Source organism: Seriola lalandi, unplaced genomic scaffold, assembly GCF_002814215.2.
Source record: "Seriola lalandi dorsalis isolate HSWRI2012SDOR001 ecotype SW California unplaced genomic scaffold, Sedor1 jcf7180002053703, whole genome shotgun sequence".
In the NCBI taxonomy this organism is placed as follows: Eukaryota; Metazoa; Chordata; class Actinopteri; order Carangiformes; family Carangidae; genus Seriola; species Seriola lalandi.
The window spans coordinates 188,258-213,236 of NW_019524256.1; the positions used below are offsets into that span (position 1 = coordinate 188,258).

General features: G+C 43.9%; 1 protein-coding gene across 3 annotated transcripts in view; it reads left to right on the top strand.

The window, feature by feature from the left end:
* mtcl2 (microtubule crosslinking factor 2) overlaps positions 1–24,979 on the top strand; it is a 94,104-nt gene that overhangs the window by 63,705 nt on the left and 5,420 nt on the right. For 2 of the 3 annotated variants that reach the window (XM_087172745.1, XM_087172747.1), the window contains exons 6-17: positions 4,293–4,460; positions 5,051–5,204; positions 5,901–6,471; positions 7,414–7,714; positions 8,946–9,179; positions 11,640–11,777; positions 14,563–14,676; positions 15,687–15,917; positions 16,370–16,486; positions 16,579–16,746; positions 22,110–22,262; positions 22,409–22,525. In XM_087172745.1, coding sequence (XP_087028871.1) covers positions 4,293–4,460; positions 5,051–5,204; positions 5,901–6,471; positions 7,414–7,714; positions 8,946–9,179; positions 11,640–11,777; positions 14,563–14,676; positions 15,687–15,917; positions 16,370–16,486; positions 16,579–16,746; positions 22,110–22,262; positions 22,409–22,525 — 2,466 coding nt within the window. The remainder of the gene's footprint in view (positions 1–4,292; positions 4,461–5,050; positions 5,205–5,900; positions 6,472–7,413; positions 7,715–8,945; positions 9,180–11,639; positions 11,778–14,562; positions 14,677–15,686; positions 15,918–16,369; positions 16,487–16,578; positions 16,747–22,109; positions 22,263–22,408; positions 22,526–24,979) is intronic. The other variant, XM_087172746.1, reaches the window with a different exon arrangement.

Below are 24,979 nucleotides of genomic sequence, written 5' to 3' on the forward strand. Positions count from 1 at the left end.
ATGTGTTGAGTTGAAACACCTGCAGGACAAGATGGAGGGAAGCAGAGGAGCAGAGAAACACAATAGAGATAAATAGAAAAGGCTGGAGAGAGAGAGAGAGAGAGAGAGAGAGAGAGAGAAAACAACTGACATCAATATTACAGTCAATACCAAGGTTTCTCTGTGTTATTGATTGGTAATTTACATTGTCTGTCAATTACTTTTAAATCCACTGAGTGTTTTTTCTTGCTGCCTAAAGGTTATTTAGATTCTTAACAACTGCCTTTAAAAGGCTGTAAACCAGTTTCTCTATAGTCACATGCACACACACACACACACACACACACACACACACACACACACACACACGGATACAGTCAAACTGGAACATCACATTTTCAGTGCAGTCTTTTTATGGCGTCGCCTGAGGCGGCTCTCGCCTCTCCTGATATCTACCTGCATGTGCTGCAGGTGAACTGTTCCTGTTGTTCCCTCCTGTGTTTCAGCGTGGAGCGGGTCACTGCAGACTGCACAGTGTTCCAATGAGGAACTCTATCTGACGTGATAAAGCATTTCCTACAGCATTTTCCACCCAATAAAATCCCCCCACAGCTACAGCACTATAATTCAGTCCAATTAAAGACAAATGTAAGAAGAGTTATTATCGTTTAATTTGTTCGAGGCAGGATGAAGATTTTTAATCCTCCACGCCGGCGGCAGTCAGAGCAGCCGTATTGTTTTCAGGTCGTCCGTAAGTCCATCTCCTTCTCATGCACATGATATCTCAGTTACACCTTGACGGATTGTCTTCAAATTTGGCACAAACATTCACTACGACTCAAGGACAAACTGATTCGATTTGGGGGGTCAAAGGTCATGGTCACAGTGACCTCACAAAACATGACTTTGCCCTTGTGAACGCAACGTCTCAAGAACTCCTCCAGGGAATCCCCTCAAATTTGGCACAAACGTTCACTTGGACTCAAGGACAAACTGATTAGACTTCGGTGGCATAGTGACCTGAGAAAACACTTCACACAGCAATTATGACAAAATTTCACACCAAACTTGTCTGAGAGGCGGAGGGATACAACCACGAGGAGGTGATTCGAGTTTTAATCTCGCAGACTGCATCTTCCTGCAGTAGATCTGCAGTAACCTGAAAGAAAATACAGTGAGGAGGATCAGATCCAATAAAATCTAATTAATGAATAAATGACAAAAAAAAGTCATTTATATGATGTAAACAGGAAAATGAAAACATTATTGACTTATCAGTTAAAACCAGAGCGTCCCTACTGCTTCTGTCGGGTGACTCTCATTAAAGTACACAGAGTTAAATCAGCCTTTTTTTTTGTAGATTCTCCCTAAATCAGCTGTTTTATTCTTTTGTTTTCTGTTTCAAGCACAGACTGAGTTCAGAATCAACATATTAAGTTTGTCCGGAGCCGTGACCACAACCGTCATGTCAGAAATGTCACATGTCGGATCATTCGGATGTGTTTCTGCCTCACAGCTCATGACTGTGTGTCTCTCTCTCTCTCTGTTGTCTATGACCTATTTCCTCTGGGGTCACACTCTATCAGTCCAAACAAGCCGCACGCAGTTTGGAGCAGATAGAGCAGCACTTCCTGTGTTCCCGCTCATCTTCACCACATCTCTCCCTCTTTTTTCTGGCCTCCATCTTGTCCTGCAGGTGTTTGTGCTCAGTGTGATTCTTGCATGCCGAGTATTTGTTTATGTTTGGTCCTCAACGTCACACTTTATATCTCGACCTCCTCTTTATTGTGCTTCTTCTTCTTTTCCAAAGAAGTGAGCAACTTTTTCCTCGACTTCACTTTTCCAAACTCTCCCTCCCTTCCTGTTTTTTCCAAGTCACAAAAAAAGCTCAAACAATACTGAAATAAAACTTTACAACTCTACAACAATGTCCATAGAGATGAGGATTAAAAACCTGCAGGACTAACTTCTCCACAGAGGCTGTCTGAAGGCAGCTCTCTCACCACCGTCTCTTGCCTCGTCTTCCTCTCCAGGCCACATACCATAAATGGCTGTAAATTTGTTGGCGCTGGCCGCGCTTAATGTGGTTGGAAACGCTCCACAGGCCGTAAAACAAATACAGAGCTGCTTCTGAGGAATGGGAGCACTGGGTCACCTCAGGTCAGCAGTAGTTGCAGCTGAGTTTGGGTGTGTGTTTTTAGGGAAAGAGACACGGACGTGAAGACAATCTGTCTGTTTTTATTGAAGAGAAAGTTCTGGATTAATTACGCTTGTAACCTTTTACAACTCCTTGTGTAATCCTTTGAGGTTTAAAGCTTCATAAACTGTTTCTTGTTTCTCCAGACATGTTTTAAACCCCGTAAAAAGCCTCAGATGTGATTCATATTTTGTTCACTTGGTTTTCACACATAAAAAGTGAAAACAAAAAATCAAAAACTGGGCCTGAAGCTCGTCTCCTCTCACTTCCTGATGGAGAAATCTGGATCAGGCCTGAAGCCCCGCCCACCACCTGCAGCCCTAGGTGGACAGGTGAAAGAGCAGAGAGCATCAAGATGGTGAGAGGAGGAAACATCAGAGAGACTCAGCCACATGTTTGAGCCTCAGTCAGACCCAGACTCAGAGGAGGAGTCTGTTGAGACCAGAACCAGAGACTAGCAGACGGGTCAGAACCGTTAATTAGTTAGCATCTTTTATTTGTTCATGTTGTTTGTTAGCTTGTAACTGGCAGTGTCTGACACAGTGTTAGCGGTTGTGCTGATGCTAACTCTCTCACTCTCTGTGCTGACAAGGTTTCAGGTGTATTTAGCCCCGCCCCCCGCCCCCACAGGTTGACAGGATTGGTTCCTTAGGTTTGTGATGTATGAAACCCTGAATCTGTGTTTATGAGACTGTCATTGGTTCACTGCAGTTCAAGGTGGAAACACTCAGTCATGGTAATACTGCTTCCACTACACTGCTATTATGTCGTGCAACAGTCATTTTCTCAGTCACTTGTAAACTACCATTAGTCTTACAGGTCTGTATTCTGTGTGCTAGTGAGTTAGTAAATATTAATTTCAGAGTCTGGACGACATCTGTGTGTCTCTCTTTTCCTTTGTGTGTGTTATTTGTTCATGAGGAACAAACACAACATGACTCTGACCTCAGTGTTCGGTTGCTGAAAGCTGCGAGTTAGTCAAACAGCCCTTTGTCATTATTTCTTAAGTTCAAGGCAGTTTTAAACAGAATGAAAAGCCAATTCATCCCGGTTGAGTAACTGTGGCTCGTGTTCATCTCCCTGAAAGCAGACACTTTATTGCGTCTTGTTAATTGCCAAAGATGGATGTCAAAAGGTCGGTGCGGTTTGAAAACACCAGAAAAGATTCATCACATGCTTCATGTTCGTCCTCTGATGCTGTCCAGCCGTCAGTCTGGAAGGATCTAAGGTCGCAGATTCCAAGTCGAGCAGTGATCTCACTGGTCAGCTGTGGTGTGTGTGTGTGCGCGTGCGTGCACTGCATTTATCCATCTGTCTGCAGCTTTTACTTTCTGTGTGTCCCTGCCCCTGTGTCAGGTCGTCTCTTCATCTCTCTGTAACCTCTTTCCCAGGATAGACTGACTGACTGAAGTTCCCTCCTCTCTCTCTCTCTCTCTCTCTCTCTTTGTCTCTTGTTTCAACCACAGGATGAGTTCATATTTAGCACGTCATATAATATCTGACACAAACAGAGGTTTAGGTCTGTTTGTTATTCCTCTGCACCGGCGACAGTCAGAGCCATAATGTTTTCAGGTTGTCCGTCCGCTCGTCAGTCCCATTCTCGTGGACACGATATCTCAGTAATGCTTTGATGGAAATTCTTCAAATTTGTCACAAACTTCGACTTCGACTCAAGGATGAACTGATTATATTTTGGTGGCCAAAGGTCAAAGTTCAAGGTCACAGTGACTCTCACAAAACACTTTTTAACCATAACTCAAGACCAAATTTCACACAAATGGTTCATATTTTCTGACTCTGGATAAACAGAGATGTAACCTGGAACTAGTCTGAGTGGCGGAGGGATACATTTTCTCCTCACTCAGATCAGGGCAGCACCAACTATTCACATTCAGTTCATCAGTTAATTGTCTTTTTGCAAGTCTCAACAAAAAAGGAAAGAAAAAAAAGGAAAGAAATCAGGTTTTATAATTGTCGTTGATTAACTGACTAAATGACTCAGCTGTAGATGCGACGACATGTTTGTGCATTTGTCATCCTCTGTGTGTGATGCAGCAGTTTTTTTATCGGTGTCACCTCAGTGTCTCTCCTCTCTCGCTCTGTCCCGTCGCTGCAGGAGGACAGTTCAGACCTGAAGTGTCAGCTCCACTTTGCCAAAGAGGAATCAGCCCTGATGTGCAAGAAGCTGACCAAGCTGGTGAAGGACAGCGAGGCCATGAAGGAGGAGCTGGCCAAGTACAGGTCGCTGTACGGAGACGTCGACGCCACGCTCACCGTGGAGGAGGTGAGGGGAGGATAGAAAAGACCTATATCTTCACTGTAGAGCAGTTCTATACTTCATATTCTATACAGGAGCAAGACGTTTGACAAGCTGCCGATTGTAGGTAACAAGACCCATGAAGTACGGCTCGCTGGGCGGAGGTGGGAGAGTGATGAAGAATTTCATTTCACATCACTTAGAGCTGCAGAACGCAGAACCTCCAGGCTGTTACGGTCATGGCTTATAAAGTATAACCACCCTTTGTACCCATTTTAAAACTCTATTCCCCACTTTGCCAAAAAAAAAAGAAAAAGAGAAAACGCCTGGGAAAACTTCACAGAGGAGCGTTTGTTCTGTTTCTAGAAACTCCACATAGCTCATTAACTCAAACCCACTTTTAGAGCCATTTCAGTAACTAAATGAACAACGGGGAGAATGTTTGTTGAAATGTTGAATTTTCAGTCACTTATGAAAACGATTAGCATTTAAAAACAAAGTTATTAATATAAATAAAAGGATAGAAGCTGTTATAAACGCAGGTCAACAGCTGATTAAAGGTGTGTGAGTGAACAGGTGGTTGTCCTCTCCTTATGTCTCTATTATGTCGTCCCCAGGTTGCGGACTCCCCCCACACCCGCGAGGCGGAGATCAGAGTCCACCTGAAGCTGGTGGAGGAGGAGGCCAACCTGCTGAGTCGACGCATCGTGGAGCTGGAGGTGGAGAACAGGGGGCTCCGAGCCGAGATGGACGACATGAAGGGGCCGCAAGGTAGTTTTTAACCCTCTGAAGCCCGTCCTCAAATATCACATCGTCTTCAGAGCGTCGTCACTCCGCGATCGCTTGAGCTGGAGACATTATGTTTTTACATGTTAACCTAGAGAATCAGTTCTTTCCAACAAGCTCCTGTTTGTCTGAGTCACTAACTTCAGTTGATGAACTAATATGAAAAGTTTTAAAAGATTTGTCTGGTGCAGTGCTGCTTTTTTCTCTGAGTTTATCGATCGATTCTCATCACTTCACTGAATTCACTGTCAGTCGCTTGTATACCCAGACTAAACGGGAGCAGTGCTGTTTTATTGTGAGCTCAGAGTGAAGGAGAAGTTGGTCTTAGTTTATTGTTGTGACAGAAAACAGACAGAAGGATGTGAACAGTCAGAGGCTTTGGAGAATACTGCTGAAAAGACTGAGGTGTTACTCATGAACAGATAAAAACCTCAAATCACCTCCAGAACAATCCAAACACACGTGTGCTGCTCACCTCTGTTATAGTGTTTATTGAGTGACAGATATATTTAGCTGAGTTGGAGCTGAATTAAAACACTGAGCAGTGTCATGTTCATGAAGGAAGTTTGACTGAAGGACTTGTGTATTCGACTGCATTAGTTTTAGGAGGCAGCTAATTAACTTTGTTTACTATTTCTTTCTTCATTTATTTTATTGATTGTTTTTGTTGTTTTCCTCTAGATGGACCTCAGGAACTCTCTGGTGTTGGCGGCGGTCTGGGGGTGGGTCTTGGTCTCTCAGGAGGAGCCATGGTTCTTGGAGGAGGGGCTTCGTCTGAAAACGTCATGGAGCTCCAGAGACACCTCCAGTTTGTGGAGGAGGAGGCGGAGCTTCTGAGGAGGTCTCTGATCGAGATGGAGGAGCAGAACAAACTCCTGATGAACGAGATCAACCGCTACAAATCCGAACTCCCGCCGCTGACGTCCACGCTGTCGTCCAATTCGTTAACGTCTCTGACGGACGGGCTGCTCAACGACAGCCCTGTGCACTCCATACAGGAAGCGGCGGTGCTCATCAGCACGGACACCCCCGCCCAGGAGGAGGAGCTCAGGCTGGCGAGGCTTCAGATCGGAGAACTGAGCGGGAAGGTGAAGAAGCTGCAGTACGAGAACCGGGTGCTTCTGTCCAACCTGCAGCGCTGTGACCTGGCCTCCTACCATGCTCCTTCCTCCTCATCCTCCTCCTCCTCGCTGCGACTGGCTCTGGAGACGGATGCAGAGGCGGGAGACTCCGCTGAGTGCCTCCCCACCAGGTAGTTTCAGTTTCCCTACAACATTCGTGGGTCAAATTACTGTTAGGTCGGACCTGAGTTGACACATCTGATCGTGTGAAGTCAGGACAAAGTTTATATTTTGTAATTGGATTGGTCATTTTAAACTATCAGGAAATCTCATTGAGACTAAAATCTCTTTTCCAAGAGAGACCTGAGAACAAGAAGCAGTCACAGGAGACAATCAATAACAAAGACGACACGGCTACACAACACATACAAAACTAAGAAACAAAGAATTAACAAAAACATTCATAAAAATACATCAAATAATAAAGTTTTAATATCTCCAAGAGGAAATGTCAGACTGTAGTTTGAGGGCAGTTTGCAGCTCGTTCCATGTAAATGATGCTTAGTACTTGAAACCACTTCAGCCAGAATTAGTGCAGAGATGAGGGACGTCGAGGGTTAATGAGTATTACTGGATCGTTTTCTGTGGCGGCTGCATGCGGTTCCTCCCTCAGCAATTTTTATTTATTTTGAAAAAAGTATTTATATACCCCGAATTCATCGTGCCACAGTCCAGCTTAAGTCAAGAACTGAAGTGCTTTGTGCAACAGATGAGTTCAGACTCTATGTGAAGTCTGACTGTTTGTTAGATCTAAGTCACAGTCAGAGTCTGTCTCTGTGAAACCGGCTCCAGCCGACACAAAGACTGAGCTGTGAGTTTACTTGTAAAATAATCACTCAGACAAAGAGTTAGAAGTTCGTTCATGTGACTCTCTTCTTCACAAAAGTAGCAATGGTTTGTCCAAAAAGACGCTAGATGCTTTTTTGAAAGAAAAAAAAAAAAGAAGTTGCTCGTGGGTTTTGAAAAGTCAGTAAATCTGAGCACTTTAAAGTCAAAAATTTACTTTTAATCTCAACTTTTTAAAGGAACATGAACAAGAAGTCGTCAAAGTGCTCTGTGTGTTTTCCCATCAGCCCTCCTCACCGCAAAGAGCCCGTGGGCGGCGAGAACGACGGCCCGGAGATCAAGGAACGGAAAAAGAAGATTGAGGACAACGCTGACATGGCAACTTCGCTTCCTGGGTGCCTGGGGCAGAAGGACCATGATGCCTTGCTGGCCATGAGGGACCAGGCTCGCTTGGTTTCCACGGCGATACAGCTCCTGACCTCCCCCGAGTCCAACTGCCTCTCCTCGCCCCCATCCATCTATCACAAGGTCTGCAGCAACGACGCAGCGGAGCCGTGTGACCTGGAGAAACCTCAGGCTCACAGTCAGGTACACGTCCTGCTGCTGCGTCACAGAGTCCGCCTGTTAACAATTTCCCTCCTTTATTCTCTGCAGAACGGACTGTCTCCGTCTTTTGGTTTCATCTGCCCATTATTAGCATCAGATAAAATCAAGAGCAGATGATGTTCTGACCCCCTCTGTCCCAGACGATAAATAAAGTGCAGCAGAATAAACTGTTGTGACTTTCTGATGATGCAGGATGACAGGTCACTAAAACCGTCCAATGAAGGAGTCAGTTCATGTGACTGTTTATAAAACTAGATTTATTTACAGTGAGTCATTGTGAACCATAAATGAGGCAGAACTAAAAGGCAATTAAGGAATTTAAATCTTGGACGATTTTCAACTATTGTAAGTTCCCTTTTAAATTTGTTGAAAACCAATTCAGTTTTATTTTATTTGTATTGTGCCAAATCACAACAAACATGATGTCAAGGCTCGTTACAAGATGAAGTCAAGATCTGATGATAATAATGATGATAACAATAATAATTATAATGAGAGAGAGAGAGAGAGAGGAGAAGCACAAACTAGGGGAGAGAGAAAATACAATGACATGAAGTAAGATGATATGAATGCAGAGACAGAGAGAGAGCTCAATGCATCATGGGAGTTCTCCCAGCAGTCTAGGCCTATGGCAGCATAACTGAGGTCTGGTTCAGGACTTTATCAAAGAGGACAGGTGGAAGCTTAAAGGTAGTTGTGGTTGTTAGACGTGGGGTTGTGTGAGGTGTTCATGTTCAGTTGGTGTGTTTCCTGCAGTAGATTCAGTTTAGAGCAGAAGGAGGACCAGGAGTGTTTTAGACACTTTTAAAAGACGCCCAGTGAAACAATCCAACATCTGTTTAAATTTTAAGCTTCATGTAGAAGATTTTACATCTTCATCTTCCCGTCAAAACAAAGTGAAGTTTATCTCTTTCTGATTCACTCAGACCTGAGGCTGCGGCGTAACACAGTGCGCTCTGTATGTGCGCTTGAAATACAGTAGTTCAGCGGTTGAGAAAATGTAGCACCAAAGGAAAGTTCTGTTTCACCAGAAAGATAAAGATCTGAAAATATTCTACATGAAGCTTCATTTGAACAGATGTTGGATTGTTTCGGTGGGCGTTTTGAAAAGTGTCTAAAACAGGTGTTTTATGCTGGCCCCGCCCACAGCAGCACATCACTCCTAACCGTCAATCAGCTGATCCTGAGTGACTCCTCTGTCTTTGTCCCACAGATTTCAGAACTGTCTGACTTGGCCGACCGGCCTCTGGTCGGAGCTCTGACCAGCAGGCTTCAGGCACTGCACACCCAGCTGCAGGCCTTCGTGGAGCGGGTGGACGGCCTGGGTAAACCCCCGGCAGGTGGGAGGGACCCTCAGGTGGAAGGAGCATCTCCCCTGCCCTCACCCTGCGCCTCCCTCATCTGCTCCAGAGACGAGCAGAATGGACTGAACGCTGCAGAGGAGAAGGTAAAAGACAAAGAAGACACACTCCTCCTCTTCACTCCTCGTCACACTTTCTCTTTCCTTTATCATCTTTTTCTCTTTTGTTGGGCTTTATTTTCTGTTTTCACTAGTTTCTTTTCTGCTATTCTTTAGGCTTGTGTTTGGTCCAATGCCTAACCATTAGTTTGGTTAACACTCCTGATCCCACTTAAACACGCTGCTTTAGTTTCTCCTCACGGTGAAGAATGGATTTACACAGCGCGCTCAAATCTGACGCACCAGCGGCCACGACCTGACGATGACAACAACAACAACAAACAGGAGATTAGATAAAGATGAGACACGTTCACACACAAACACTCTGGCTCGCTCCAGATCTGTTTATGATAAAAATAAACATTGGCGGTGACTAAAACATAAAAATAACATCATGGGAAAAAACCCTCAGATTTCTGTCCTGTTCATATTTTTATAGATTAACACTGTTGAGAATAAACAAACATCACTTTAGTAAGAAACAGAAATGTAAAATTGTGAACAGAAATCCTCCTGGATGTTTCAGATGAAGTCAGATTTGAGCGGCCGGTGTAAACCTCTCCACACACCCCCACTCATGTCCTCTGCATGCTGTTTGACTTCCTCCTGACCTGAGTATTTAGATGCTGCTTTAGGCCTCAAATGGAGCCTGTCTGTTGCATGGACATAGTGAAGGTTATTAAGAGCAACATTAAGCTCCATTTATTTATTTATATGTATTTTCATCGGCAGATCATTAAAAACAATTCAACGTACAGTCTGGGTTTACGTCTCGTGTGGTTTATCACGACTGTTTTCATTTATAATGACGTTGGATTTATCGTTTGTTAAGACTGAGTGAGGCGGATTCTGTTGACTAGAAAATAATAAACAGGACTCACAGTCTGACTCTGCTCTGGTTTGAATTTTTGGTTAAAAAGCTTGATTAAAAAGTTTAGTTATTGGTGTTTTCCATCTATTTTAGCTGCTGTGAGGTATTTCCTGACACCACATACTGAGGACTGAGCAGTAACTTTGGTAAAAACACAAGAATATAATAAAAAACCAATTTAACCTTAAAACACAAACTCCAGAGTCTGAAAACAGAAGCAAATAGTCTTGAGTTATTCATCGTTTCCGTGCAGAAGTGTAACTGGGATTATGATCGATGGCGGCTCATGAGACAGTGAGACTCTGTCTGAGTAGATTTCCAGTCACACTTCATAAATCACATTCTGTGTTTGAAACGCTCCACTGGGAAATTCTGGGGTTATCGCTGATTGACAGTGACTTATGATCGACTCTGCACATCTACTGTATTCTCAAGTATATAATGGTACTTAGAAAAATTCAGTATGAGATATGTAATTCACTCGACTGGCTTGTTTTTGTGCTGTACTGTCGACGGCACATTATTACCTCACTTCGTCAGGAATATGTTTAAACCATCAAATCTAATAAAGATCCGTCAGGAAAAAAGCGGCTTTCACGACTAAATTGACTAAATTTGCTTTTTACGATGATGAATCTGGATTTTTAACGTGTTTCTTCTAAAATCTGTGTTGTCTATTCTGATCTGATCTAACTTTCCTGTTTGGAGAAAGCTTTTGTGAAATTATAGAGTGCTGAGTGAGTAAACTTCAATGTGTAGACTCCATTAGAGGCCAATTCTGAGTCCCAACACCCCTCCGATCTCTCCTCCCCTTTCCTTCCTCTCTCCTCGTCCCCTCCCTCCTTCCCTCCTTTCCCTCTGCACGGGCACCATAACCGTCTCCCCCTTTCCTTCTTTTTAAACCTCCTTTCTCCCGCTCCTCACGCCTCCTCATCTTCACCATCTCCCGCCCTCACCGCTTCCCTCCTTTGCTACTCTCCTCCCCTGTCTCCTTCCTTCCTCTCCTTCCTCATCTCACCCTGCGCTCGTTTCCTCCTCGGCTCCTTGTTACCTCCTCGCCTCCCCTTCGCTCTGACATTTCATCTTAACCACCTTACTCCTTCTCTTGCCTTCCCGTTCGTCTTATCTCTCCTCCTCCTCCCTCTCCCTCTCTCCCATTGCTGTTTTCCTCATCTCTCCGTCTTTGTTCGTTTCTTCCCATCTTTCTTTTCCTCTCGTCCTCCCTCAGCCCTTCATTCTGCCCTCCATCTTCCTCTTCTTTCTTTTCTCCACTCTCTCCTTCTCCTCTCTGACCAAGCTCTTCTTCCTTTACATCCTTTTCTTTGTCTTGTGAGATCCATCAATCATTTCCCTCATGTTTTTATTTTCCATTTTTCTGAATGTTGTCACATGTATGGACACCATCATGGTTGTATTGTTTTTCTTATTGTTGTTTGTTTGTCTTGTTTTCTGTCATTTCCTCCTTTTTCCTTTTGTTCCACAACTTCTCCTCCTCCCCCCGTCTCTCCCTCTCTTTTTGTTTGTTTGTTTGTTTGATTTTTTTTTTTCTTCATTAACTTGCCCATGCATGCATGCAGCAGCCTGATTATAGGGACCACACAGAGCCAGAGGTGAAAGGTCAAACTGAAGAGAACAGCCAATCAGACAGCAATGAGCCAGAAAAGCAGGCAAGCAGCGAGCAGGAGCAGCAGGAGAAGGAGACGGATGAAGCATCGGTAAGTCGCTCACAATCACAGAAACATCCACACACACGAGGAGCTTGAGTTCTCGTCCGTCTCAGGTCTGACAGCTAACAACGTTTTTCAGCCGGAACCTGACGTGAGTCTTAAGCTGAGGTTTTAATGTCAGATTCCTGCCTCTCTTTCTGTCAAACACACAGACAGACAAACACCACAGGTTTGACCGGACACGGTCTAAGAATGCAACAAATAAAACGTCCCGTCTGTTGCTTCTGCAGCTTCTCTCACACCACGTCCACACGGCTGCATCTTAAATTTTAAAACGGCTTTTTCAAACGAAAATGATCTCTGTCCAAACGACAAACAATAACAACAATAATAATGACTTTGGTAAATAAATGTTCTGTCAGTCATAGTGAGTGAATGTGTTGCTGCAGTTTTAATATAAATGCAGTTTCGATATTTAATTTGACAAAAAATATCTTAACTCAAGGTCCACTCACTGGCTTTTTCCAGAGTTTTCAATTGTATCTCACAGTCTTCTTTAGCAGCGTTACTTAAGTACAGCGCTTTAGTCATGTGATGACGAGTCATAGGTCATATATGGCAATTTTTAATGTTAATATTTATGTTACAGATACCAGCCCTAAGTCATGTACAAACACAGATCCACAAGCTGCCCTGCACAGGCCAATTAAAGGCTCATTTATGCACACATTTACGCACACACACGTGCACACACACACACACACAAACACACACACACAACCGCACACACACTGTAGCTTGAAGTTACCGATGTGGCGCAGTGGTGGCGATCTCATGCTCAGCAACAGCGCCGTAAACAAACACAAACAGTGACTTCACCGTCAGCTGTGGGACTGACAGGAAGAAGAGACCTTTGTTTGGCTGACCTTTTTGCCGGCGTGTCGCCATGGAAACCGGAGCTGTGTGTGAGTGTGTGTGTGTGTGAGTCTGTCTGCATCTTTATCCGAGGCTGAGAGGCTGAATGGGAGACGGAGACTGAAATAGAATGAAAGAGAACGATAACAAGTGAGTGTTAGATATTGTAGATACAGACGGGCGTGTTTGTAGCAGTGATGAATAGAGAGTGACACAACAACACAAACACCCAGTGTTTACATACCCTCACTATTCAGCATAATACTGCCACTTATACTGTGTGAGTGTATCTTATAGCTCGACCAACACTATTTCTTCCAAACCTCACAACTTCTACCTGACGTCAACTCCACATGGAAGCTCCATATAAATCACTACAATTTGTGTCTGTGCACAGATTAAACAAAATAGAATAGAATATTTATTTAGGTTTAGAGGTGCTGGTAGACATATTTTTCAACTTAAGACAGAGCTAGGCTAAACTGTTTCCCCCTGTTTCCAGTCTCTTTGCTAAGCTAGCTAGGTTAACTTTCTGACGCGAGGGCATTTTGGGAAATATGTTTGTTTGCTGCGATTATGAAAGCGAGAGGCAGGAGCGGATTAGCTTAGCGTAGCATAAAGGATGGAAGTTGGGAGGATGTCACAGGAAAAGCCTTTTAAAACATGCAGTTAAGGAAATGATTAATTACTTTTCCTGTGAATCCCTGCTCCTCCATAGTCCTCCATATGGAAGCAAAGGGGAAACGTCCAGCCTGCCTCTGCCCAGAGGTCACAAGTAGCACAACCACCTGCACTACGTCTAACATTGTGCTTTTATGGGGAATTACCTGCTGTAACTATGAACTGCTGTAACTCTCTGAATGCACTCACCCTCTGGGATAACCATGAGTTCGCAAAACCAGCGGAGATATAAATACGGTTTAACATTTCCATGTGTTGATAATCGAGCTTTGGAGATGCTGTTGGGAATAATTTAATTATTGTGTGCTTTGGAAAGAGGCTAGAGTCCAGTCTTTGTGCTTAGCTAAGCTAAATAATTCCCTCCTCTCGCTCCACAGTTATTGCACAGACATGAGAGGAGAATCGATCTTCTGATCTAACTCATCTAAAGCAAAGAAAAAAGAAAAACAAATCAAATAAGCCTCCTATAATACAGAATAGTAGAATATAAGAATCCCCCTTAAACGATTTCTGCTTTAAAAACACTGTAAATAAAAATTTATTATCACGATCAAATACTAATTAATTACCTTAACCTCTCAACCCCTCATTTTATTGTAGCATTTCTATATAATAAAATAGAATAAAAGACTAATGAAGCTATTCTTATATTGCATTATTAAAGGGATGTTATTTAAACTCTCACGTTGCTATGGTTTCTGATGTTGTGGCTCATTTTCCACGAGGAGCTGCCATTTTTCCGCAGTCACTTCGGAGCAGAGGTCTGAGCAGTTTTTCTGGCCGACAAGTGGAGGGTGTGTGGAGGGTGGTGGAGGGTGGTGGAGGGTGATGGAGGGCAGAGGCGGAGCCCAGTGGAGAGTGAAAGAGGACAATAATGGTACAGTGGCGGGTCGATGGATGGCACTCACTCAGCAGCCAAATGAGGCGTGGGGGACAGTCAGTGTGTGTGTGGATGTACAGTGGCGTGCCCGGAGCTGACGTGTGATTTAAAGGGTGATGTGGAGCAAAACTGGCGTGTTATTTGCTTCGCACACTTAGCTGTTCATGATTTTTTCATTTCCTCTTAACTCTCTCTTCCCTCGCCGTTTTTTCCTCCTGTTACTGCTTCTGTTCTGTCTCTTACTCCTTCTCTTCCTGCTCGTCCATGTCTCCTTATCCACTGCTCTCTCACTTCTCTCTTTTTCTTCATCCCTCTCTACACACATCGTTTCCTCATCTCCCTCATTGTCTCCCCCAGCCCTCCCGGTCCAGTGAGCGGCTCCAGGCCCGGCTGTCCGAGGCAGAGGAGTCTGCTGACGGAGCTCAGGAGGAGCTGGAGACGGAGAGAGAAACCACTCTCAAACTCACACAGGTCAGTCTGCAGCAGCGGCTAGTCAAGACGCAAAAATGAATAAACAAAACTTGTAAACACCTCAAACACACTGAAACGCCAGAGGAGAATTTGCACAGAAATATCAGTTGTTTGGCAGCTAAAGGTCTCTTTGACAACAAACAGAGAGTCTGTCCTTCATTATTTTTTGGCTTTAGAGAAAAAACGAGCTTCTGGTGACTTATTTATAATCATAACAATAATAATAATAATATTAATGATAATAACTATTTATATAGCAGCTTTAAAAACAGAGCTTACAAAGTGCTTTGACAAACGAATCAGAAGCAGGACAGAAAGAAGGGAGAGTTACGGAGGAAGGACAAATAATACGCTTCAATATAAATAAGAACGATTAGACGGCGCAGATGTCGTATAGAAACACTCACACACAAACACAGTAAAAGCAATAAAAGGGCGTCATGGAGACGGTAAAAAGACGACATCACGTAAAAACAAGTCTATAAAAACGAGTTTTAAGAAGAGATTAGTAGAAGTTACTGACTCTGCCTCGTGTCCTCAAGGCAGGTCGTTCCAAAGTCGAGGTGTCCTGATGGAAAAAGCGTCACTTTTAGATTTAAGCCTCGACTTTGAAACGGCCAGAAGGACCTGACCCGAGGAGCTGAGGCTGCGTACTGGCTCACATGGGGTTAATAACGCTGCGATGTAGCTCAGGGCTTAAAAAGTGATCAGTTAAATCTTAAAATCAATTCTCAAACAGACAGGGAGCCAGAGGAGGGAACAGAGGATCAGAGTGATGTGATGTCGTCTGTTAAAAGCAATAGAAGCCGAGCTGCTGGATTCTGAGCTATTCGGAGGAGGGAGAGTGACTTTTGGTTTATTCCAGAGAGGACAGAGTTATTTTCTTCAGTTTGTCTAGTTTGTGAACATATGGTTTGATTCTAAGACAAAGAACTGTTCCTTACAGACATTCAGCAAATAAACACTTCCAGCCTGAAGGCCTTTTCTGATTTCCTCCTCCCCGCTCTCAGATCCAGGACGAGCACCAGAAGGCTCTGCTCCGTCGGGACTTCCAGCTGCAGAGTTTGGGTCTCCAGGCTCGGCTGCAGCGGAAGTTATGGAGCCAGGAGAGGACTCTGCTGGTCCAGGAGTCTCAGCACCTCAAACAGGCCCTGTTACTGCTCAGCCTCAAGCTGCGCTGCTTCCTCAAACAGTGGAGGCTGGGCTGCAAGAAGGACACGGAGTGGAAGGATGTCTTGGAGGTATGAGATGGCTCATCATCATCATCAGTCCAGAAATATGGACCAGAAATATTCCTTTATGTGTTTTGCAGATCTGTAATCAATACTCTGTCTCCAAGTCGCAATTTCCAAACCTCAAATCATATATCAGGTTTTTGTTCAGCCATTATTCTCATCTTTTTGAGGTTGAATCTGGTCCCACGAAGGACGCAACTATCTCCAGTACAAGATTTCAATTCCTTTAACAGTAAATTAGAAAAAATATTTACTTTGCATTTCAGCAGATTTTACAGGAAACAATTATTGACCATGAAAATATATATTTAAAATCATTAAACATCATGAAACTGTCCCATGAAGTTTCCACTGAGTGTGTGTTGCGTACTGGATAATATCGGATAATGGCACTGCTTCATGTTGGCGGCAGAGGTAAATGACTGACAGGTGATCCTGCTCTCTGATTGGCTCTTTAGATGAACAGCCTGAAGGATCTCTACCTGCTGCTGGAGGAGGACAACCTGACAAGCCCCGCCCACCAGACTGACAAGAGGTCTGCTGCAGACGAACAGCCGCTCAGCCCGACTATCAAGGTAAGGAGAGTGACACACACACACACACACACACACACACACACACACACACACACACACTCTTACGTGAACTTCCCGTCGTCCCCCTGCAGTCGAGCGCTGTGAGCAGCACTTTGGCCGACCTGAAGGTGGCGCTGCAGGATCTGAGCGGTGAGCTGCGACAGGAGAGACAAGGCTCCCAGGAACTCACCCAGCAGTTTGCAAAGGCCAAGGCATCATGGGAAGTGGAGAGGACCGAGCTGCAGAGCCTCATCACGCAGGTAGGGAGGAGGAAGTGCTGCTGTACCTTTCTTTTTAACTCTTTTTAACTAAACTGTTATTCTGCAAAACCTGCTCCAAATCTTTTGCTGCATTCAAATTGTTTAATTGAGATAATGTACAACGGAGTTTTATCTGAAAAAAGTTTATTACGAGACTAAAGTCACAATATTACAAGAATAAAATCGTAATATTACAGGAATAAAATCGTTATATTACGAGAATAAAGTTGCAATATTACAAGGATACAGATGTAGCAGACAGATGTCGACATTTAGCAGGCGTCAGAAATCAGCCGAACTAAATGAGTTCAGGACAAGAGGAAAAAGTGAATGTGGAGGTGAAATGTCGTCCTCAGTGAGTTGCGGGAGTTACAGCTGACAGTCAGAATAAATGGATTGCTTGGAACGGGATAATTATCGCGCACCTGGAGGGCGACAGACAGACGGAAGGAGAAGCTGCTCTGAGGTGGCCGGTGCTCATTTCTGACAAGTGGGTTTTAAACACGAAGACATCGTCTGGGGTCAATTCCTTCTTCTCCGTCTGTCAAGTCGTTTGTTTGTACATCTGAGCCTTTAATTCTCACTCTGTCTGTCTGTCTGTCTGCAGGCGGTGAGTAATGCCTTTAATGTTTTCTCCTCCTCTCCTCTCCTCATTGTCTCTGTCTGTCTCGTAACAGCAGCAGAGGCGGTAATCGAGCTAATTAACGGCCTCTGAGATAGAACACAGCCTGTGTGTTACCGCCTGGTAATTGAGACAGAGAGAGAGATATAAAGGAGGGAGAGAGAGATAAAGGAGGGAGAGAGAGATAAAGGAGAGAGAGATGGAGAGGCCTGGTGAAATTGAGGAATTAAAATAGCTTTTTACCTCTTGTCCCTGAGAGTATATCACTCATTTATCTGTTGTTTTATACCAGTTGTATGTCCCCATTATCCTCCTTCAGTAAAGTCTAACAATTATTTTCCTGACAGATTAGGCAGAGGCAGATTACAACAGTAAAAGCCATAACCTTCGTCCCGAAACTAACTAGCACTAGCACATAATGAATGTTTTCCTTTCACCCAGGTGCTGTTCTTGTTTTTGACAAAATTACTATAATTATTATTACTATGACAAAATTTCACACAAATGGTTCATATTTTATCTGACTCTGGAGAAAAAGGGATGTAACGTGGAACTAGTCTGAGTGGCGGAGGGATACGACCACGAGGAGGTGACTCTAGTTCTATGATTGTCACAATTAAAGACCCTAAATGTACAAATCAGATTACATTCAGGACCAAACATCACATCAGAGTAAATAATGATAAAATGAAATGAGGGGAAAAAAACAAACACAATAAACCAAAACATAAGAACACACACACACACACACACACACACACACACACACACACACACACACACATACACACACAAACTGATGGAGTCATTAATCATCGTCATGATCAGAGGGATTCTGACCCGCGCGTCGTGGTGCAGTATCATCCGTCTTCTGATCGGTTTGGCGGTTCCCCTCAGCAGCCAATAGGAGACAAGAGCAGCGACACGCTCCGCTTCCTTGAATGTGACTTGGCTGCTCACTTTTCTGAGATTAAATTTAGGGATGAACCTTCGGTGGCTTCATCAAAGATCAAATCATCAGCTGCGATTTTAAACCAGTTCATCCTGTCGAGCTGAAACACACAAATATGACTTTTTCCTTTTTATTATATTTGACTGTGTCACTAATTCAGTCAAACACAAAAACACACAAACATCTGTGCAACAAATGCGTGTGGGTGGGTGTGTGTGTGTGTGTGTGTGTGTGTGTGTGTGTGTGTTACACTGGCCTAGATGCCACAGCTGGAACCAATCTGTCTTCTGCCAACAACTCACACTGTAAAGTATGCCGTCAGTTTGCCCTGGTGCTGTGTGTGTGTGTGTGTGTGTGTGTGTGTGTGTGTGTGTGTGTGTGTGTAGACATCCACCAGCCAGCCGACCACATCGGTGCCACGGCGTCCTGGCGGGGTGCAACGACGCCTCCAGCTGTTGCTTTGTTAAACAAGTCAATTTGATTTCAGACGCCGTCCCACCTGACAAACAACTCGACAGGAAATTATCCTCGCCGTTCAGCCCGATAAACAAACACCGTCACTGAAGTAGAAATGATATCCAGAGCCCTGAAAGCACGCGGCAACAACCTTTTTCTTTTTGCTGTGTGATTAGTCATCCGTCCCGACTGGAGGACATGTTAGGAACACCCGCTGTCTCTGCCGTGACACCGAGCGAGCAGCTGGGAGCTCTGATCGCTCGCTCAGCACATCTGTTGAATCTACGCCGCTGGTGAAGGGTGGGAGGGCGGAGGTGACGAGGCGAGGAGGGGAAAGACGTTTCGTTTCAACTCAATATTGAACAAGTCCTCGCAAACCTGAGGCCGCCTCTGCCGTTAAAGTTATAATCTGTGACTTCTCCACTTTAAAACGTCTGAAAACAACTCGACCTGTGTTCTGTATGTTGTTGAGTTGTGTTCTGACATCATCACAAATGTTTCCATCAATTCTCAAACCAGAGAAGTTTTAAGACACAAGATTATAACTTTAAATAACCACTGACATTAAAATGTGAGATAAAGGTTTGAGATGTGTATGTGAGCTGTAATATATACATCACTATATTGAACATCTGTATCATGTGTATGTATTATATAATATAAAATATCGAGGCTGTTTTTATTTATAAAGCTGGGACACGTCTCCTCTCTCCGGAGTGTTTGACCCAGATTAACAGCTGGTGGCAGCTACAGGCTTCACGTAACGTGAGGAGAGAACATCAACTTTGTTGTTTCTGAAAGGGAAAATCTGCTGCGGGCGACGAACACGCTGCTTTAAATAGCACACACTACACACACTACACACACTACACACACTACACTGTGGGCTGCTGTCACATCAACAATTATTATTGATTACATACAAAGTATTCACACACTTTTGTTATTTTAACCACTGACCATGTGTTTGTTACGCTTTAATGTCAAAATTAACAACAATGATTTATAAATTAATATATTTTTTAAGCTTCAACATGTGTGTTTCTTTAAATGTGTTATTTATATTGTTAATTTTTTTTATTTTCCTATAGGTCAGCACTTCTTCTGCAGGACCGTGATGTGTATACTTTCTCTAATTGGTCTAATGATAATAACAAGGGCTCTAATGATAGTGAAATTAACCTTCTCCTCTTAACCTCCCGCTCACCACTCAGAGAGCCCTGTGGGTTTAATTGGTGTTGTTCATTTCTCGCAGCTCGTTCCACAAACAGCTGCTTCTGTGCGGATACTTGATGAAAAGTCTCCTGATGGGATTATTCCAAGAAAACTTAATTAATTAATGTATTTTTATATATATATATATATATATATATTTATTCTGGATAAATAGACGTAATTGAACTTTCCTAATGGTGAGTATCGAGTCGTGAACCAGACGTCTCTCATCTGCCAGTAAAATCCTCCTTAACACCTCAGTGGTAAACCTCGTTAAAATGTGGGGCTCGTTAGGCCGCGTTCATCATTAACGAGAAACACTCTGTTGCCATAGGAGACGGGAGACGGGCTGAGTGTGCGTTTGTTGCACTCTGATTGGCCACCAGACAGTTTCCATTAGCGCCTTATATGGACTCCATCGCCACAGAGCGAGACGAGAGAGAGGACCAGGGAGGATTGATGGGTCTGGGGTGTGCGTGTGTGTGTGCGTGTGTGTGTGTGTGTGTGTGTGTGTGTGTGTGTGTGTGTGCGTGTGTGTGTGTGTGCCTTTTTGTCAAATTGATGGGCCCGGTGGTGTCGGCTGTGTGAACTATGAGGCGCAGACAGAGGAAAAGGGAAAGCAGAGCTGCTCATAAAAATTTCAAGTGATCCCACCTACAGGCTTTGTGACAACAGGCCAGATTTATGGAGAGAGAAAAAAAAGGGGGGGTGGGAGGGTGAGAGAGCTGGAAATAGAGGGTGAGAAAGCTGCAGAGAGAGAGAAGGGGTGAGAAAGGGCGGGACGGATGTAGAGAGAGAGAGGGTGAGAGGGAGGGAACTGCCGGGGGATCTTCAGAGAGGAAACACAGAGAAGGAGAAAGAGATTAAAAAGTGATATATTCATATTATTCTGCAGCAAAGAGACAAGTGAGAAGACGTTAAGAAAGAGAGAGAGACAGAAGAAATACCTTGAACTGTGTCGTTTTCAGAAAGACTCGAGCAGAGGAGCAGGAAAAGAAAAAAGGAGCCACAGTAAAGTCATCATTATGATCTCATCTGACCAGCTGACTCTCCTTTTTCTATTTCTATTTACGTCTGTCTCTATGTGAAGGAATCAAAGTAACAAGCTCCGAACTCAGTGGACTCAGAAAACCTGGTCTTACCCCTGAAATCATCCATGACATCATTTATAACCCCCCCCCCCCAACCCCTGTGAGGATGAAACATGCAGAAACGCTGGGATTTCCCTCCACAGATCTCTCTGTGGTCAAATGAGTCACAGTTGTGTTAAACTAGGAATTATTTGTATGTACATGTGTTTTTCTGTGTGTGTGTGTGTGTGTGTGTGTGTGTGTGTGTGTGTGTGTGTGTGTGTGTGCATGCGCTGAATCACAACTCTAAACTAATATGGAAAGTGACTAAGTGTGTTTACTCAGTGGCGGCGGTCTGGGCATCATCAGAGAATCTGTAATTCATTTGTAATTTAGAAACTAAAACCAGAATCACCTCCTCGTGGTCGTATCCCTCCGCCACTCGGACTAGTTCCAGCTCACATCCCTGTTTATCCAGAGTCATATGAAATATGAACTGTTTGTGTGAAATTTGGTTAGTCTTGAATAGTGGCAAAGAGTGTTTTCTGACTAAACTAAACAAAAAAATCTAAATGCTCCGTTTTTGGTTTTTGTGAATTCTTTTTTATCGTGATTTTTGTTTGAAAACAAAAACCAAATTCACCTGATTTTATTTGATTTTTAATTCTAAGCCAAAAACAAAAACTACATCGTATGAATAAACAAATAAAGTAAAATTAGAGTTTTAAAACAAATAACAGATTTACATTTTTATTTTTGTTTGTTTTAACTTACAAATAAACTACGGATGATCAGATTTAGACTAATTAGCCGTATATGTCTGTTTTGTTTCTCACCAATATGATGAATCTGACAATAAGTTTGTAGCTTCCACTTTGCTATTTTGGCTAAGTCTAAATATCCTTACCCCGATCAATCCATACTTATTTATGGATATTTTGATATTCTGTGATCAACGCTGTCAATAAATGTGTGATTTGGAGTCGGTGTGCAGGGATTACTGTCAACCTGATCTTTACCATGATCCCTCTTCCTTTCCCTTTCCCAGCTTGAGACCAAAGCAGGTAAAGCAGCTGCAGCTCTGTCCTCTACTGACGCACCGGATCCTCCAGACCTGAAGGTGGCGCTGAAGAGGGAGCGTGAAGAACACCAGCACCTCCTGGCTGAGTCCTATGCTGCTGTGATGGACCTCACTAAACAGGTAACAGGCTGGAAGGACAGTTTATTTACACATCTACATCCATGTTTTCTCCTCCTCCTCTGATGCTGGACTCCTCCTCCTCTTCTTCTTCTTCTTCTTCTTCTTCTCTGTGTCTTTCTGCTGCGACCGGCCCGTCGACCAATCAGCTTCAGATCGGAGAGAGGAACTGGGGCAGAGAGAAGCTGGAGCTGCTGGAGAGGTTCAGCCAGGAGAGAGCGCAGTGGGAGCAGAGACTGAGAGAGGCCACTGTACAACAGGGGAAGGTAAGATGAGTGTGTGTGTGTGTGTGTGTGTGTGTGTGTGTGTGTGTGTGTGTGTGTGTGTGTGTGTGTGATGCCCTGAAGAAGAGACAAAGAGCGGTTGTATACAAATACAAAAGCATCGTCCTGAGTCGAAGAGTTTCCAGCGAAACGTAAACAAACATGAATAATTATTTTGGATATGAACAGATACAAACAGCATCTGAATTTCTCCTCTAATACTTGTTCCTCACCACCACCACCTCTGACCTTTCACCTCTCTGACACCACTTACTGCAAACATCACGACACCAGAGCTCCTCCCGTGACAATATGAGCAGCTCCGGTCTGTTTTAGTATCATTGTCACTTCACTTCCTGCTCAGCTGGTTCTTCTGCAGTTACACAAAATCCAGGTTTTAAATAAAATAATGCAACTCTGACTTCCTGCTCCTGTTCTATCTCCACAACTCACCAGCAGCCACACAGTTTGTATTGAGCAGAAGTTCAGACTTTTTTTTCCTCCTTTGAAGACAGCGTTCAAATACAGATCGTGAAATATCTTATTATATCTTATTCACAGATTATAACTTTAAGCTGGACGTCCTGGATTGTATTTCATCTTCTCACCAGCACCTGTAGCAACACACCAACGCAGCTAACACAGTGCTGTTTTTGTTCTGAACGCAGCCTGACAGCAGCTGGAAAAAGTGACTCCTTTTCCCTGGTTGAGAAAAAAGCATCACGTCACTTTTTCTTTCTTTTTCTTTTCTTTTCTTTTTTTTTTTTTTTGTTACACTGGAAGATGCAAAATAGCAGCTCTGAAATAAAAAATAAAAAGTTCTGACTCTTTGATTCTGAGGGAGTGAAACCGAATCAATAAACCATATTTACTGTGGAGGTTTCAGACCCAACAATTCAGGTTACGATTGCTGTGTTTAAGGAGGTGTTTCCCATCTCAGGGACTCTGTTGTTGACAGTAACCACGCAGCTGCTGAGGCTGTCGTAACGTGAGTGAGGCGGTGTTGTCGCCTTCCTGCGGTTGAGCTGTTTAATGTCAAAGCTGAGCTCACCGGGAAACCGCGGTCGGTCTGATCTGCTGATTACACAGCAGCGGCGACGTGGAGGGATTGCATCAGTGTTTAAAGTGGTCGTCAGTCAGACACACACTCACCGCTGCGAGGTCGGAGCTCGTTTGACTACTCTGAAGTCTGAGGGCGTCTGTCGTCCCTTTCCCGCCCTCTTTTCTTTTCCCCCCTCTCGTCCTTCTCCCTCCCCCCCCCTCCTCCTGCCTGTCTGCTGAGTGTGATCCCGTCTCACTCCTTCCATTAAGTGTCTGTGTCGTGCTCTGGGAGCTGGGCGGGAGGCCGAGTCTCCGTCTCAGTCTCTCTCACTGTGTCTGTCGCACACAAACCTCCTCCAGACATTTGATCACATCAGGACAGATGGCTTCAGGGTTACTTGAGGTAAAACTACAGTCACTATTCTGATGTTTATTTATAAATCAGTTTTTTATTCCTCCACGCCGGTTGTTTTCAGGTTGTCTGTCCAGTTCTCTAGGACACGATATCTCAGTAACCGTTTGAAGGAACCTCTTACAATTTGGCACAAATGTCCACCGGGACTTAAGGAGGAACTGATTAGATTTTGGGGGTCAAAGGTCAAGGGTGTGGTGACCTCACAAAGCACGGTTTTGGCCTTGTGAGCACAATACATCTCCGTAACACCTTGAGGGAATTTCCTCAAATTTGGTGCAAACGTTCACCTGGACTTTGCAGGTCAAAGGTCAAAGGTCACTGTGACCTCAGAAAACACAGCAATTATGACAAAATTTCACACAAATGGTTCATATTTTCTCTGACTCTGGATAAACAGGGATGTGACCTGGAACTAGTCTGAGTGGCGGAGGGATATGTACACGAGGAGGTGACTCTAGTTTTCTTTATGTAATCCAGTTTGAACGGGACGTTGTGGTGGAGCGTTACCCAGGAAGAGAGATGATTTGAGACACTGTCATAGAGATGATAATTAACTTGTATGTATATTAACGGTGCTGGACTGGACTGTATTCAGATGTGTCTCTAATATTCTGCGCCCACATGTCTGTAACTAAAGGTTAGAAACATACACATTGAATTTACAGATTTATGATCACAAAGCTGCAAGTCAGGTGATATGACATCAGTATGGCGATTATTTCAAGTGTTTACCTCGATCATTAATGTGATTAAACAAACTGGTTCATCATTGTTTTCCATCACACACAGACACTCAACAATAAACAACAAACACTGAGAGCAGAGGAAGAGAAATGTTTCCTGCAGCTTGTAGAAACTGCATTTAACCGTGTGTCAGTGAACACATCACGACGGCCTCTGCTGCAGGTCAGTGAGCTGCAGGTGACAGTGAAAGTCCATCAGTGTAATCTGCACAAGTGAACACATGATCTGCACATGTTTCCCTCCTTCCACTCTCTGTC